Raw genomic sequence first — 16,060 nt, 5'->3', positions numbered from 1 at the left:
TATGTGAGCATCCAGATGAACTATTTTCACACTCGTTGCAGCGATGCGCTGGTTATTTACATGGGGGCAAATAGGTCAACCATAAAATGTGGACATGTATTCTTCCCGAGTATAATGATATCATTAAATTGGTATCTAATTATAATGTAGACGTATGTTTTTCTCCTTGCTGAATGCATTCAGGATCTCCACCAGTTGTTGTATATATGCCATTTTTTCAGACTAAAATTTTTAGATGTTTGTTTGGATTGACTGCATGGATTCTTTTCTTTAGACCTTAGCTATGACTGATCTAGAGAGCTTCTAACTCTTACCAAGAAGAGTTGGATATTCCCTGAGTCTCTTAATTTTTTTCATGATAATCTGAGAACTATTGTCTATTATATTCTCTCTGTTCCTGAGTAGTGTTGGTTTTGTGGTGTCAAGTCTATGTACATTCACTTATGTTTAGTTCTTGGACATTTCTGACACTGTGTTAGTGATTCACCAACTAATATTATTAAAAATGAGCATAGTACTTTGGCTTTGTTGGAGAAAATAAAGAAAAAAGAAATGTATTTCAAAAAAAGGAAAGCTTTGTATAGCAAAGTTAGTGTATGTTAGCACAAGAAGTGCAGATTATTTCATCTATCTTTATAGTACCTCTATAGCAACTCTTTCAATAAAATTTTGCTCACAGATGAGGGGAGAAAACTAGTTTTCTCTCTAGTATGTCCCCTTTTGCACCACTCCTTCTTATTCCTCCAAAGAAAAAGAAAGATGATAGTGCACCAGGAACATGGTCACAGGAATTGCATCATCCCTTAGGGGAGCCATTTGGAAGAGTCTCCAATCAACAGAGCCAAACTTGAAGAAAAATATGGTAGAATAATCTCAGGGATATTTCACTCAAATGAGACTAAACAGAATTTATGGCTCTCTCCCTACAGGAGGTGTTTCAAAGCAATAGTCTTAGTTATTCACAGGGAGTTACTCTGCTTCTACTGCCTCTTTTGTTTTAAAAAACAAAACAAACAAACAAACAAAAACCCCAACCAAACCACAAAAACCCCTCAGAAAACCAAAACAGAAAACAGGTAAGATTTCGGCCATCAATTTCATTCATAAACCTGGTTCTAGAGGTAACCAAGAGCAGTTGGTATTACTGTCACTGTGGGGAAAAAATACGCACCCGTGAGCATTAGGCTTACTTTTTAACACCTTCGTTAATGTTTGGAGAGGAGATCAAGCAGCACATTATTTGCATTCATGAGTAACACCATAGGGTTAAAAATTAAAATGACGGATGCAATACTGTTAAGAAATGAGAACATGACAAGAAGCAGCCTAATTGAGCGAAATGATAAATTTTGACACAATGTGGAATTTAAAAGATAGCTTTCAACAGGGCAAGGACTGATACAGTTGAAATTAGGGCTCTATCATACGGCCTGTCCTTCAGTGCACTTTAGTCACTGTCATATGGATGACAGTTGGTTAGTTGTTTGAGAAGTTTGACGTATCTGGTATTAATCTAAGTTTTCTATCTAAGGAGCATTCACAGGTGGGTTTTTTTGTCTTCTCTGTCTCGTTTTCAAGTCTGTGTCCCAACGCCACTTCCACTTCTGCCTCACCAGGGCACTCTCTGCTTTTTCTCAATTCTGTAACTTTCAGATTGTAGCCTTTGGTCTATATTCGTAAGATTGAGACTTACAAAATCATTAAGATGGTAGATAAGGTGAATGCTGAGTTGTTATTTACTGCCCAAGAACTTGGGCCTAGTTGCTGGAAACTAATAAGAGATTGATCTAAAACTGGTGAAACACATTACTGCTCTAGACAACATAGGGAGCTGCTTGAATTCATTTCTGTGGAGGTTGTGAAAGCAGATATTATAAGCAGGTTCAAAAAAAGATTGAACAGTTTTATGAGCAGCATGTTTGTAACCGGTCACTAGTGGGAATAAGCAGGGATTTCACCTGTAACTTCCTTGACACGGCGGTTGTGGGTGCTGGGGGAATGCGAGGGGTAGGAACTGCCGAAGGGGCCAGGCTTCTGCAGTCCCTGCAAGCAGCATCTCGTGGGCCTCTGGAGGGGACATTGGGCTCGATGGCCCGTCAGCCGGACTCTGGAGGACATACCTGATGTTTTTAGTACAACTGATGTTTCAGTCTTAACTTCCCTGGTTATGAAGTGCAGGAGGCTTTTCCAGTGGCAGAATGACTGTTCTCATTATTTTTTCAGTAGTCTCCTGAGCCTTTCTTCACTATCCAAACAAACTGTAACGCACCAACTTTATCTTGTAATACATGGTTGCTTATTATTTTAACTGTATTAAATATTTTTTAAAGCCTAATTGAATCATTACTTCATTCTCTCCTTTTTCCACAATCCTATGTGTCCTGGAGAAGGCTGATTCACATACGTACAGTTTTCTCTAATTTACCAATTTGACTTATCTTTACATCCCGGGGGACATTATAACATTAGGAAAAACACTGGCTATTTTCCGGTATGGGAGCCGATTGTAATGGGAGATTACTTTTTTTTTTTTTTAAACAGCTTGGCCAGTTCATTCTTAGATTCTTTCAGAATTATTGAATGAATGCCCTCTCGCCTGGGTGCCTAGGCAGGGTGAGAGGGCGGGTCCTACAACCGGTGCCCTGTTCCTGGATCCCGGTACCTGCAGCGATCACTGCTGATTTCACTGGGACCGGTTCATGGTTACAACAGTAACGGCTGTTTGTTACCTGCGATTAGTAAATACTAAGTGGAAATTCCTCCTGCATCCCATGCCATGCGCTCTGCGTTTTTATTTTTCTTGAACGTTTCTGGGGTGCCCCACGGAATGTGTCCATCACATCCCTGCTTAGGTCAGTATTTGGATGTTTAATTTTTTCACTGTAGCTTTATTTTAGAGAAAATGCTCGGTTATCAAGACCAAACTAATATAAAACATCTTTATTGCATATTGAAATTCTGGCACAATTTGAAGACATTGTTTACACTGATTTGCTCTTTCTTCATATTTCTATAATAGAGAAAAGCTGCAGGTGGCTTTTTTTTTTTTTTTTCCTTTTTGGAGGGGAAGGAGTGTTTGGGAAATAGGGAAGGGGTAAAACGATGTTGTTAGTCCTTCAGAGTCTTTAATGTGAAGAAACAAAAGTGTTCCAAAACGACTTGCTTACAGCTGCAGAACATGTCATGGAGTAAAACCCACCTTCATTAAATGGGTGAGAAAGAATTCTAATTGTTTTGAAGTTCTTATGATCAGTCTGTATATGCTTCATTGTAATGTGATACTAAAGTACCTCAATTATGATTTGTATATTTTGGTGCCAGGAGGTTTTTTTTTCTTATGCTAAATTATTAAGTTCTGTCAGCTGCTGGGCTGTCATATAGAGATACAGTAAATCACATTATATTTTGTCATGGATTACACAGAGCAATAAATTTGGGAACAGAGATCAAAGTAGTTTCACAATCACATCTGAGTGTAGGAGGGGTGTTTAACTTGTAGAAAATCTGATTTAGGTGAAACTGTTGCAGTTCTTGTGTGAATTTGAAATGAATTCGGGTGTTTGCTTGAAAATGAATAAGGTACAAATCCCCAAAAGAGTTCTTCTCTATTTAGTTCAGAGGAGCTAATTCTGACCTATAGCTGCAGGACGGAGAACGGATAAATAATTAAACATTGGGAACGTTAAGAGTCTCGCAATGTCTTATTTATGTTTTTAATTGCTTTTGTGATTGAGCAATATATTCCATTCTCTTTTTAATTGGTACTTTGCTGGACTTGCGCATAGTTAGTCATGGGTACAGTAATGCTTTCTGGCTCCGTGAAGTTGTCGTTCTTTTTGGGAAGCTTTGTTGTATTTAAAACTACAAAAAGTAATCCAGCGTAATCTTGCTAAGGAACACCGATTGCTTCAGATCATAGATTTGTTAGGGGATTTTGTCGTATTTTGAATGTTTGTCTTTCCAGCTGTAGGAGCTTAAGTTTTGTTGGGCTCTCATCTGATGATGTAACTTACTAATATCGAATTAACTTAGTAATACCGAGTCTGTCCTTTTGTTTCCAGTTTTCCTTCTATTCAATAAAAAAAATTTGCTCTCAGAATGATACATACATAGGATTTTTTTCTAGTCATTATCTTCTTAACACTTGTTTGTTATTGCCACAAAATTCAACTTATAACAGCAATGGAAAATCTAAAAAATGAAAATCACGTTCTTACCCCTTTATAATCCTTTCAGGAGCCTTATAGTCTCTACTTGGCAAAACTCAAGGTGTGTAAACTTAGCTGAGATACAATGATAAAGTGGATGGGTCTCAGAAATCTCCAATTTCTGGAGGAATCGTGTATTGTAACACTTACATTAAGTAGCCTTTAACTGAGTCAAATCATGGATCAGTGTCACGTCTTGGTACCATTGCCTGCTATTTGTAGGGGAAACATTAGCTTTGACTTGCATCTTCAAAGATGTTTAGCAGCCTGTCGCTCCGTGACTTGACTGGGTGTCAGCTGTTCGGGTACCAAAACCATCTGGGCCTGAGTGATACAAGCTATTCTGTAAACTCTTTATACTAGAGCGGGGAGAGAGACAGAGGGCACATGAGCAAGTGAGGTGCTTGTGTAGCAGAGGTGCCCAGTATGGCTGATGAATAAAGGCAGCTTGTAAAAGCTCAAATAATTCCCATTGAATGCATGTTTTATTTGTTAAGGCTCTGAAAAAGAAAATGCCACCACTTTTGATAGAATGTCTTAAACCCACTTTAAATAACCATCTTAATTTGGTTGGACAGAAGAAACCCAGGAAATATTAAAAATTGTAATCCAGGCATGTATTTGTGCTGCACCAGATTTAGGCATGTAGCTGTGGGAAAGCTGGGCTTCAGTACCCGAGTGTGCAGAGTGCTGCAGTCTCAACAGCTTCACCAGGTTTACTCAGTTCATCTTATTTGAATGTTGAGCAAAAGAAGGAATCGTGCCATGGTGTGAGCGCCACCCGCCTCCGAGCTGTTTTGGCAAAATGTTGCAGTACATCGTCAGATTAAACTATAATTCGCTGCCTGTCCTTTTACGTGCCTGATCCGTGTATCAGCACTCTCTTGTATAAAGTATCTTTAAGGTATTGAACAGTTTCATGTGGCAAACCTAGGCTCTTAATCTGGTTTTAAAACTGTGTGTTGTATACAAGGCTTGTACGTTAGGCCAAATCATGCAGTTGGTTTTAAATAAGGTGCCTGGCTCACTGCAGCGCTGAATAGAAATCGGTATTGGTGAAGCTAGGAAATATTTAGATGCTCAGTAAATCCATTTAGATGAAGCTAGTAATTACGTACTAGTGTACGTAGTGTAGCTTTGGCATCAGACACCATGCAGTTGGGGTCTCATTGGAGAATTTTTGAAAGTTAAATGTCTGTATTTAATTTCTCTACATAATTTCAGAATGATTAGAAATACACTGTTAGGTAAAATGAAAAGACTGGAAACCAGAGTTTTCCTGAGGCACAAATTGCACAAGTAGTTTTTCAGTAGGCCCCCATTAAGGACAGAATTGCAATATACGGCAGAAAGGCAATTCTCCATGCAGGTTGTGTCAAATTCATTTCTATTCATTTCTGGTGTTTTTCCCAATGAAAAGTACTTAGCACATGAATGAGAGGGTCTTTTTCTCCTAAAGATGTATGTTTAAATAAAAAAAAAAAGATTTATAGACCTACAAAAGTGGAATGTAAAATAGAATATTAATAGGATTTGTGGGTATGACAGATTGGGATTTCTATCATTCATTTTCAAACCCCTTGAAGTCATTTGGTACTTGACTAATTATTCTGTTAACATCATTTTGGATATTGAACTATTTTTAATGGTCTTTTGGGTGGCTCAAATTACATATTTGAACTGGTATGCTATTTTCACTGTTATGCAGAGGTTCAGCTTTCCATTTGTTATCTGATTGGTGGGGAGAGCAGTAGAAAGAACAAGACTATTGGTGTAGGAAGTCACTCGCTGTCAGTGTTAGAGGCACATAAGGAAAATATGTTTCAGGCTTTGAGGTGCAAATGAAAGTTTCGTGTACAATCCGATGAACTTAAAAGGTGATCTGCTAATCTCCAAAGTTTAAACAGATACTGGACAGAGTGTTTTAACACACTTACTAACAAAAATTGCTACGTTTAGCCATTCTGAAGGTCACTTTCTTTTGACATCTGTCAAATTACACAATCTTGAATTTTGGTACAAAGCATAATGCTGTCAAACTTAAATAGAAATATTCCAGAATGTGGAGTGGTGTGTTGTTTTTTAAGGTAAATGGGCCCCATTTACATTAGTTCTTTGATGTTAAATTCTTTGCTGCACATCAGAGAACAGTTGCTTCTTCCCTGGAGCAAGTTTTCTTTCTTCTCCTTCCCCCACCCTTTGATTTTTTTTTCCTTCCTTTTTTTTTTTTTTTTTAGTTTGCTTACACTTTTATCTAACTAATTATGGAGCATCAGCTTATGTATGGCCATCATTTAGCTAGTTGCAGGCATTTTGAAAAATAGATATTTCATAGCTAGTACCCTAAACAGTTTTCTTAAATCTGCTTTTCTGTTAGTGAATATGGGTGTGTATATATAACCCTCTAGTTTATCAGAGTTATATTTGTGGGGGTTTCGTTGTTTGTTTATGTTTTGGGGAGATTGAAATCAAACACTACTGAATCACTCGCAAAACTGTAATTCGTGTATAGATGAACAGGATTTCACTGTGCATCCTTAACTCCTGCAGATCTAGCCATACTTGGGTTGCAGGAGTTAGTTTTTATATTAATTTTGTAGCATAACTGAAATCTAACTTTCCATGCAAAAGTCACCATTCCAAAGCTGGAAGATATAGAACCATAGAATCGTTTAGGTTGGAAGAGACTTTTAAGGTCATTGAGTCCAACTGTAAACCTAATGCTGCCGAGTCCACCACTAAACCATGTCCCTGTGCACATATTTATACTGTTCAAAAAATTCTTTGCAGCTGCATTTTTGATAAACGTTCAAGACATCCTAAACGCCTTCATGGATGTTGATGCAAGATGAAGTTGTCCGTGTACCTGCCAACCCCATAGTGCAGCTGGAGAGGCGGCCATGCAGCGAGCAGCCCCTGGGGCTGTTCAGTGCATGTGTTCCGTCGAGTGGAACTAGAACTAAAAGTCTCCTCTAATACGTCTTGTACCTTAAAAAGAGCATGTAAAGACTGTAATGAGGGTAGGGCACGGTATGCTTTGTGGTGTGGTCCCATCGTAGAGCCTTTGCTCTTTTATTCTTAGTAATGCTGTTCTGTTTCATGAAAGGAAAAAATGAAAATCACGCTGTGTTAGAATAGCATCCATTAACTCAGATACCACATCTGTAGTGCTAATACCATTTTTAATTTTTACGTGAGATGTTTTGTTGAAGTTGGTGCAGTTTTGCTCAGCAATCACAATATGATGCTTTAAGGCTTGTTATAGAATTATAGTTGGTTTTTAAAACCAATTAACTGTAACAAGGATATAATCTTTTTAATGCAAAAGTCTTCACTCTGTAATATAAAATAACTGCATGTGAAATTGTCATAATCAGATAATTTTAGCTAAAATACGTATTAACTGTGTGAAACTAAACAGAAGTTAATTTTTGAATCAGTGGGATTCCTCTATGTCTTATCCAATTTAAGCCTTTTTGTTATAAAAATGGATATTACAATTGATATTTCTGACAAGTTTTTGCCAAGTGTGAATTTCAACAGCTACCTCTCGCACACGGAAGACCATTAACTATATTTGCAGTGCTGCCCATTGCTATAAAAAGAGTTAGACTTTAATGAATACTGGCTGACCCTCCAAATGTTCACCTTCCAGTTGGATTCTTATTCATTATGTTTCTGAAATAGCACGTAACCTGAAAGTGAGGGAATGCCCTTAAAATAATACAGAAGCAGCTTATGCTTCATACAGTGCATGAGCCTGTTAGAGAAGGAGCAGCCCAGGAAAATGCTGCTGGTGTACACGGTGCCATTTTTAACCTTCTCGTTTAGTCAAGATAAATGTAACATAAATCTTTCGCGATGTTCAGTGTACACAGCTATGTGTAGTCACTTTGCACTAAACTATTTCTTAAAAAAAAAAAAAAAAAAAAGCGCTTTTTTTGGTGTGGCAGTGCTACACGTGCCCCAGGGGGGTAGGTTTATGCCTCCCTAGGCTGCAAAGCAACAGCCTATAGGCACGACTGTTAAGTCAAGTCACTATTGAATTGGTTTAGTCGCAGGTTTTAAAAAGGGAACGTTTTCATATTTCTGCAGTAAAAGAAGATAAGGGAAAAAAGTGCTCCTGTGCATCACCATGAGTTAGATATTTTCAGCTGACCAGTGTGATATAACTTGTAGAAACTGCCTTCTGCAGAGCTTCGCTGGTGCTCCCTGTGCAGTTTGTGGTGATGTGAGACCTGTACGGTGTTACAGATGCAGAGAGAAAAGCTGAATTCAGCAGGTGTCCATGGTTTTTAGTGCCACAGGGTCTAGATAGCCAGTTCTAGACAGCTAGAGCCAGTCTAAATGTGGTTTTGCCATCTCCAGTGGAAGTTTTGGTAGCTCAGTACTTCTGAAAATCAGACCCCTTCAAATAAGGATGTTTGGGATTGCAAGTAAATGCAAGAATCTGTGGTTTGTTGATGACTGGGAGACAACTTACAAATATTTTGCTAATTGGAATTTGTTAAAGCCATTATAAAACACAATGTTGTAATTTCCTTTAAATAAACTGGTAGGATATACTTTCTTTGCCCTCAGTTAGGAATAAAACACTGGAATTTCGCATATCTATCTTTTGGCTTGCCACTGTCACATCTATCAGAGGTCATCCTGGTTCCACTCAGTGCTCTAATTTGTTTATGAAAGTTATGGGTGTTTTAAAAAATTATTTATTGGGATTTATTCAATGGGTTCAGGAGGTTATAAAGCTGCTTCTATGAAAGATGAAGACTTTTACCCCAGGCAAGTTGAGTGAGAGCAGCTGTAATGTGATCTTCTTTGCAGTGCCTTGCTGACTAGTGTCTCTCCCTTTCTGGGAGCAACAGTAATTTATACTATTCCTGTAACTTATTTTTTACTTTTTTCCCTAAAGATAAACTCGCAGTTTCAGTCACTTTATGATATGCAATGGTGGTAAAACGTAATCTGAAACTAGATGATAGTGCAGTGGAAAGAGTGTTAACATGGGTCAGCCTGAGTACAAAGAGAAATGTAGCATGCACAGAGCTGTCTGGCACGACTGCTTCTGTGTTACTGCTCCCTCTTCATTAATGCAGCCCCACAATATGCCCTTACGGTGTTTGTGGCACACTTTAAATGATAAATGTAGAAGAAGTGGAACTTAATTTATCCGGTGCTCCAGAATTCTTGTATATGATATTTGAAACCAATATGTAGTGCCATTATCTTTATTTATAAGAAAAAAGAACCAGAACGTGTTCTCAAACATTATGCTCAGATTTGATAATCGGTTTTGTTTAACTTTTTGGGTAGGTTTCTTAGAACCAACAAACAGATGAAATACAGAGACCTCCATATGTTTCATAATTTTGGAATTTGAAGGGATTTAAGATCTTAAATTGCAGTATCATGTGAACGTTAAGATTATTTTTAACTGGCTGTAATATATTAAGCTGCACCATACATAACTGCCTGGATTGTACAGGAGGATTCGAGCCCTGTCATGCTTGGCGGTGATTCGCAAACACTGTCTGCAACTTTAAGCCCCTAAATTTATAGTCCAGTAAAATCAATAAGACTATTTGCTTGAGTGAAATCCCTGGTGTTTGCAGAACTGGAGTTTCAGTCTTGCAACTGAATCCAAGCAGGGTTCAGAGGATTCAGGGGGCCCCCACAGCTTCTGTGGCCCCCAAAACAGGCGCTGGCACACAGGCAGCTGGGTGGAAGGAGCTGGATGCTGTGCCATAAAACTAAGGATGACAGATCAAAGATTTGAATGCGAGGTCAGATAGATTTTAAAAACTTAATCAGCTTAAATTTGCTTCAGAACTCAGCTTCATGATATTCTGTCCCCCTAAGAAAATATTTTTCTTAGACACCTGTCCTCAAATTTTGGAGCCAAGAACACAACAGCGCTTAGCAGTTCATGTGAGGACAGCGTTTTGAGGGCGGTCTATCGATGTAATACTGTGGCACTTGGCAAGAAAAATACAAATCAGAATTGTGTCCTGAAATTTAATTTAATTTATTTTTTAGCTGTTATTGAATTGTCTGAAATTAAATTATTTGAGGAAAAAACCGTAAGAGCTATTTTTCCCCAGAATTACAGAAATATTTGCTTATTGGATTCCAATATGACAAAGCAGCCTTGTTTTCGGTTTGTTTTATTCTTTATCTTTGAGTTGTGCAAAAAAAAATGCTAGGAGAAGGAAAGAGCTGCATGTCCAAGAGCTCCCAGCTGGTTCAGCTGCACGTTGGGTTGATTTGCAGTGTAATCACCACCTTTAAAAAAGAAGGGACGTGCAATGGGACAGAGGCAGTTGCAGACACCAAGCTGAGACACGAAGTCGTGTCCTCCATGTCGCGCTGTATCCTTGCAGCCTGTGCCTGGGACTTTCTCCTTTCCCTTTCCCTCCATTTAGAAACAAAGTCACCCCGATAAACTCATGTGTGTGTTGCCTCTCTCCCCCTGCCACACACACACACACTCACTCTTTCTTTCTTTTTTTTTTTTTTTAATCCGCAGAAGTCTTTATGTTTTTCTAATAATTGGCAGCAGAGGTACAATTTCTCCCCTCTTTTAAGTGATGAATAGTTGGCCCAAGATCAAAGGCAAGCCCTTGCGGTTTTTTGGCTGCCACAAAAGGGCGTTGGAGTTGGCGCGGGTCCCAGCCGCTCAGCGATAGGCATGTGGATGAGGTGCCAAGCGGAGGGGTCGGTGGCAAAGTGTCTGTACACGTTCTTCATCTGAGCTAATCTGGTTGTCTTTTGTGTGTATTTCAGGCAAACAGCCGGCTGAGGCAGACTGAGAAAGAGTACAGTCAGAAGCTGGCTAAATCCTCGCAGGTAGGTAGCGAGAAGATGGGAACCTCACGTGAATCCATTTGATTTGGAAACTTGATGAAAAGTGTAATTGCTTCTGCTTGTAAGTGTAGGTCTTGATGATCAAGAGAAGCCATAACTGTTTCCCAAATCAAACATCAAATGTCTTTCTTGCAGATTTTAACCTTTAAAAAACAGACCATTAAGCTGACTAGAAAACATGGGTGGGTTTTTTTGGGTTCTACATTTCATCTTAGGCATCTACTTATGTCCTTGCCCACAGCATGGAGGTTGGAAATAGATGATCTTTAAAGGTCTGTTCCAACCCAAACCATTCTATGTTTCTATGTTTACTTGCTCCTCTTGGGTCCTCAGGAAAGGAAACGGAAAGGAAAGGAAGGCAAGGTGTCCCACCAACGACCGCATCTCATAAAGTCAGGAACAGTTGCACAACTGGGGCTTGCATTGTGTGTCACAAGGCGGTGTTTGCCCGCGCAGCCGGTGGCAGGGCAGCAGTCCCAACTGTGCCACCTTGATGTTTGTCATTCCTCCTAACCAGTTCAGCATTTTTTGCCCAAAATAACACTCTGAAGAACGTCAGTGTCCTGAAAGCAAACTGGTTTTGACTTGAGTTTTTGTTCCTCAGAGTAGTCTTTTGAACATGGAAGATGAAAATGTGTGTTGAATTTACATATATGCTTAAAGGTGACAAGACAGGATGATTTTAAAATATTTCAGCTTTCAGTCTGATTGACAGGTGGTACCAAAGTGTAAAAAATGATTGAGATGCAACCAGAAGTTAAGATTTTAATAATAAGAAAATTGTCACGCGGATTTAGGTGGAGGTGTCATCCTTCTTATTCCTCCCAACCACCGCAATATGCTGCCTTTTACTTGCAAAGTGTGTTTTCAGCAATAGTAATAATAGTCTAATAATACTCTTTTAAAATCAATAAAAACACTACAAATAATGGTTTAGAAGCTTCAAACCAGGCAGAGATGATCCATGAGAATGACAAAAATCTGCAAACTTTACTGTTTTACAAACACTTTAAAATATTTTTCTCAAGTCCTGATTTCAGCTTTTCAGCTACCCTTGAGTCTTATTCTCTTGTCCAGAAGTTTGGCTTTACTTCTTTCAGTGAACTTTATTGGACTATCACTTTTTCACACTACATTTTTGAGACTGCATGTATGAGAATCATTAGTAAATACATTTTTACATTATATTTCAAAACCTAATGTGTATTTTTCTGCACATTTACTTGCATACAGAGACGTTGTGGGGTCTCCATCCTTGGAGATACTCAAAACCTGACTGGGCATGATCCTGAGCAACCAGGTCTGGGTGACACTGCTTTGAGCTGGTCCCTCCCACCCTCAGCAGTTCCATGGTTCTGTCATAAATCAGAGAGAATGCTCTCCTGAATGCCTTTTTAGTCATTTGTTGAGAGCCTTATTTAGAAAGGAAGAAGGAAACAACAACAAAAAACCCCTAGTTTTTTATCTTGCCATTTGAACCTGAATAGCAGAAAACTGATAAAGCTGAAAAAGTAACATTTAATGCATGCCAGACCTTGAGGAAGAGATCCTTTTCATTGCTAACTCTGATACCTTTTGGCATTGTCATTTTTATGCTGTTGTCATGCCTGTTGAGGGTAAGCAAAAGTCAGCCTCTCTATGCCAGGCATAGTTTACTGTCAGAACAAGAAGGGTCTTGGTCCGTTCATTAAAGACAGGTGGCATAATTTAAGCATCTCAATTTTTAAACAAGAGGTGAGGGAAATTGCTTTAGTTGTTACAGTGGGAACATCTAGGTAGTGTAGTGTGAAGTAATAACTATTTAACCTAAATGTCATAATAAATTTTGTCAGACTGAAATTTATTGGCCTGCAGAATAGTCTCAAAATGGAAAAATTTTGAGACATGGTTTTGTTTAAGCGAGCTACGTTGCTGTAGCTCATACACTGTTCTCTTTATTGGGGAGAGATGGGCCCAATGGCCAGAACTGGCATTCCTCTCTGCTCTCTGTGGCAGACACAACACATACATCATATGTCAGGGCTATTTGGCACAATGACGGAGTTTCACCCTGATGTCTGAATTTCTTTACTTTTGTGGGTTTGAATCAAATCCCTAAAGTTACATGAACATAGGATTTTTTTGTAGCTCACTATTAATAATAGGTCAATTGCAACTTTTTTTGTGGTCATGTTGCTGACAACATCTGTCTAATCTTACTCTCTGTGGCCTCTTGGAACATTCGCTTTTAACACCCACACAGAGAAGATATTTCAAGAAATTTCCTCTGAAGTTTATACAAAGTAAACAGATTTTTTTTTTTTCGCTGAAAAGTACTGCACAAAGCAGATCTTTCTCCATCAGTTCATGCTGAAATTTCTGTGCATGCATTTCAGAACTCCTATGCTAGTCCAGGGTCCCAGCCCAGTAAAAGCTTTAAATTTCACTTTTGTGTTATAATAAAGGGTTTGTTATTTCGTTTTCTTTTTTAAAAGTGACAAAATGGAACATACACACAGTGGTATAGGTTTGCACGGCTTCAAGTTGTTATCTTAGTAATTTAGAGGATCCATGGCTTTCTCCTGCTTTCTCACTGCATGCGTTAAACACCTAGCAAAGCCAAATTCGTGCAACTTGTGTGTCATCTAAATGACGATCTAATTTGCAAACCCGGTGATACTGCTTAATTCTGCCTAAAGTGGTCCACCTATCTAGATAATCTCTGAACTTTGGCCGATTGATCTCATTAAGAGCAAATAGCCTTCCTAGTGATTGGTGTATTATCTTTTTTTAATATGTATTTGTTTTTAGAAAAGAAATGCAGAAATATCCATGTAGGGTTTTACTCATAATCTTTGTTACTTTCTGGGGTTTTCTGGTAGTAAACCAGATAAATAAACTTACAGTTGAGTTTTAATCAGTCCTTTTCCCCTTCCCCAGCGATTCCAGTACTTTCATTTGTAGAGTATTTCTTATTATGTTAGTCCTAAAAGTGTTAGTAGTTCTTAAAAAAAACCATTTTCCCCTAAATAATAAATATGGCCTTAGTATAGTTAAATGTTTCTCTGTCAATGAGGAGGCCTTGCAAACACACAGCTCTGAGCACTCTGGTAGTCTCTCCCTGAACTGCCTGTGTGCTGAAGTGTTTTTAGAATTAGCCTATGTTATGCTGCTTCAGCGGCTTAACCTTAAGCTTGAATATATACATTAAAGTCAGTGACTCTCCCATATGTTTAAGTGCTTTGCTGGGTGATGACTTACATGTCAGCATAAAATTCTGTAAATATGCCTGAAGGATCAGCTTTAGTTATGACTTTCCACAGTGATAAAAAAGGTGAAACAAATACATTTCAACAAATCATGACTGAATCACGTAAACGTCTAGTTGAAGGGTCCTGGACATTGGATCAGGTCCCCCCTGTATTGCTAGGCGGAATATGCTCCTTTCAGCAGCTCAGAAATCTCACTGTCAAGTTTAAATTTCAGTCCAGTATGTAAATTTGGGTGGTTTTTTTTTTCTGCAGTATCAAGCTATAAAGTATCCTTCTAAAAAATGAACACCACCTTCACTATGTAAATTGGCAGTACTGGTTTCAGTGCAGTGGAAGACTGGAAACATGCTCTATTTTGAAGATCACAGATGTGCTTTGTTCTCATGAGTAAATATTTTGGAATGTCATAGTGGAAAACCCTTCCAAATATTTTGTGTTCAGCAATTTTTGTCATTCTCAGCCTTACTATATTCCTTTTTGTCTGTGTGGAATTTCATGCTTGCTAGTGTGTAATATGTTAATTTAAAATATTTAGCTTGCACAGCAGAGTATGCCAATGCCGTGCTTGAACTGAGCATAAAAACATGCAAAATACATGCCTCTTACTGAAGAGAGATTTAGCATGCTGTTTTCTTTTTAGATCATAGCTGAACTTAAGACAACCATTTCCTCTCTGACAGAGGAGAACAGCCGGCAGCAGCTTGCCGCAGAGCAGCAGCTCCAGGAAGTTGTACAAAAGTTTGAAGATAAGAAGCAGCAGCTGATTACAGATAATGACAGAGCAATCAAGGTAATCTGGGGATTTTAGTCACTGATGCTACTGGCTGTTTGCGGGCAATTAAAAGTTCTGCAGTGGGCAGATGAATGCAGGTACCGTTCCTGTTCACACAGCGCTCACTAATTCCATTCACTGGACCTTGACTTTGATGTAGCTGATGACTCAGGCTCCGTTTCCTCTAGTTGATCATATGCCTGCATAAAACGTTTGGTTTTGGCGAGTCTAATCCATCCACTTCAGTCAAATACTTGAAACTTTCCTGTTCTCTTTCTTTTAATATCGACTCAGATATTTTAGCGTATTTTCAAGACCTTTATAGAGTGCTTTCAGGGCTTGGGAAAAAAAGGTGAAAAATAGGAGAGCCGAGTTGCACCACCCCAGGGCCCGCAGGATGGCACGGGCTTTAGCTTGGTTTTCACAAGGCGATCTCACCTCTCATGTTTAAGGCTACAGTGAAGGAAGGTTCTTGGGTTCCACTGAAAACAAAGTCGCAGCTAAATATGAATGGAATAAAATATTTGTTACTTGTAACTTTTTTTCGTTAGGTTTCTGCGTATTCTGAATGTTTAGACTGTTCCTTGCTGCTTTGACACTCTGATTCAAAGCAGCTGCGAAGAATCCCACCTGCAGAAGCAAATAGAATTATTTTTTAGACTGTTTTCCTTTCAGAGTAGTAAAGGGCAAGGGAGGATATTTGAAACTCTGTAGTCTGCTAGGGTTGACAACCAAAACACTTCATTAAAAGTTGTATAGAAGAAGGAAATACCTTTTTTTTTCCCTTTGTAAAGACATTTACTAGTACCAAACAAAGAATTTGGTTGTTAAATCTAGAAACTAATGAACTCCTACAGTTTTTCTAACTTCTTGTGCTAAAAAGAAACCATGGGAGTTTTTACATGTTGGAACTATCTGAGGTTCAGTTACGGTACAGCTAATGTCCTCTACATCTGAATGAT

The 16,060-nt window shown here is 38.6% G+C and overlaps 1 protein-coding gene across 9 annotated transcripts in view; it reads left to right on the top strand.

Moving 5' to 3' along the window:
• The window catches only part of CEP112 (centrosomal protein 112), a 173,385-nt gene that overhangs the window by 115,818 nt on the left and 41,507 nt on the right, over positions 1–16,060 (top strand). For 6 of the 9 annotated variants that reach the window (XM_075111460.1, XM_075111461.1, XM_075111464.1 and 3 more), the window contains 2 exons: positions 10,995–11,057; positions 14,967–15,116. In XM_075111460.1, coding sequence (XP_074967561.1) covers positions 10,995–11,057; positions 14,967–15,116 — 213 coding nt within the window. The remainder of the gene's footprint in view (positions 1–10,994; positions 11,058–14,966; positions 15,117–16,060) is intronic. The other 3 variants (XR_012663397.1, XR_012663398.1, XM_075111466.1) reach the window with 1 other exon arrangement.

This window comes from Phalacrocorax aristotelis, chromosome 16 (genome assembly GCF_949628215.1).
Source record: "Phalacrocorax aristotelis chromosome 16, bGulAri2.1, whole genome shotgun sequence".
NCBI classification, from domain to species: Eukaryota; Metazoa; Chordata; class Aves; order Suliformes; family Phalacrocoracidae; genus Phalacrocorax; species Phalacrocorax aristotelis.
The sequence above is the reverse complement of the archived record's forward strand: the minus strand, read 5'-3'. Positions and strand labels throughout refer to the sequence as shown.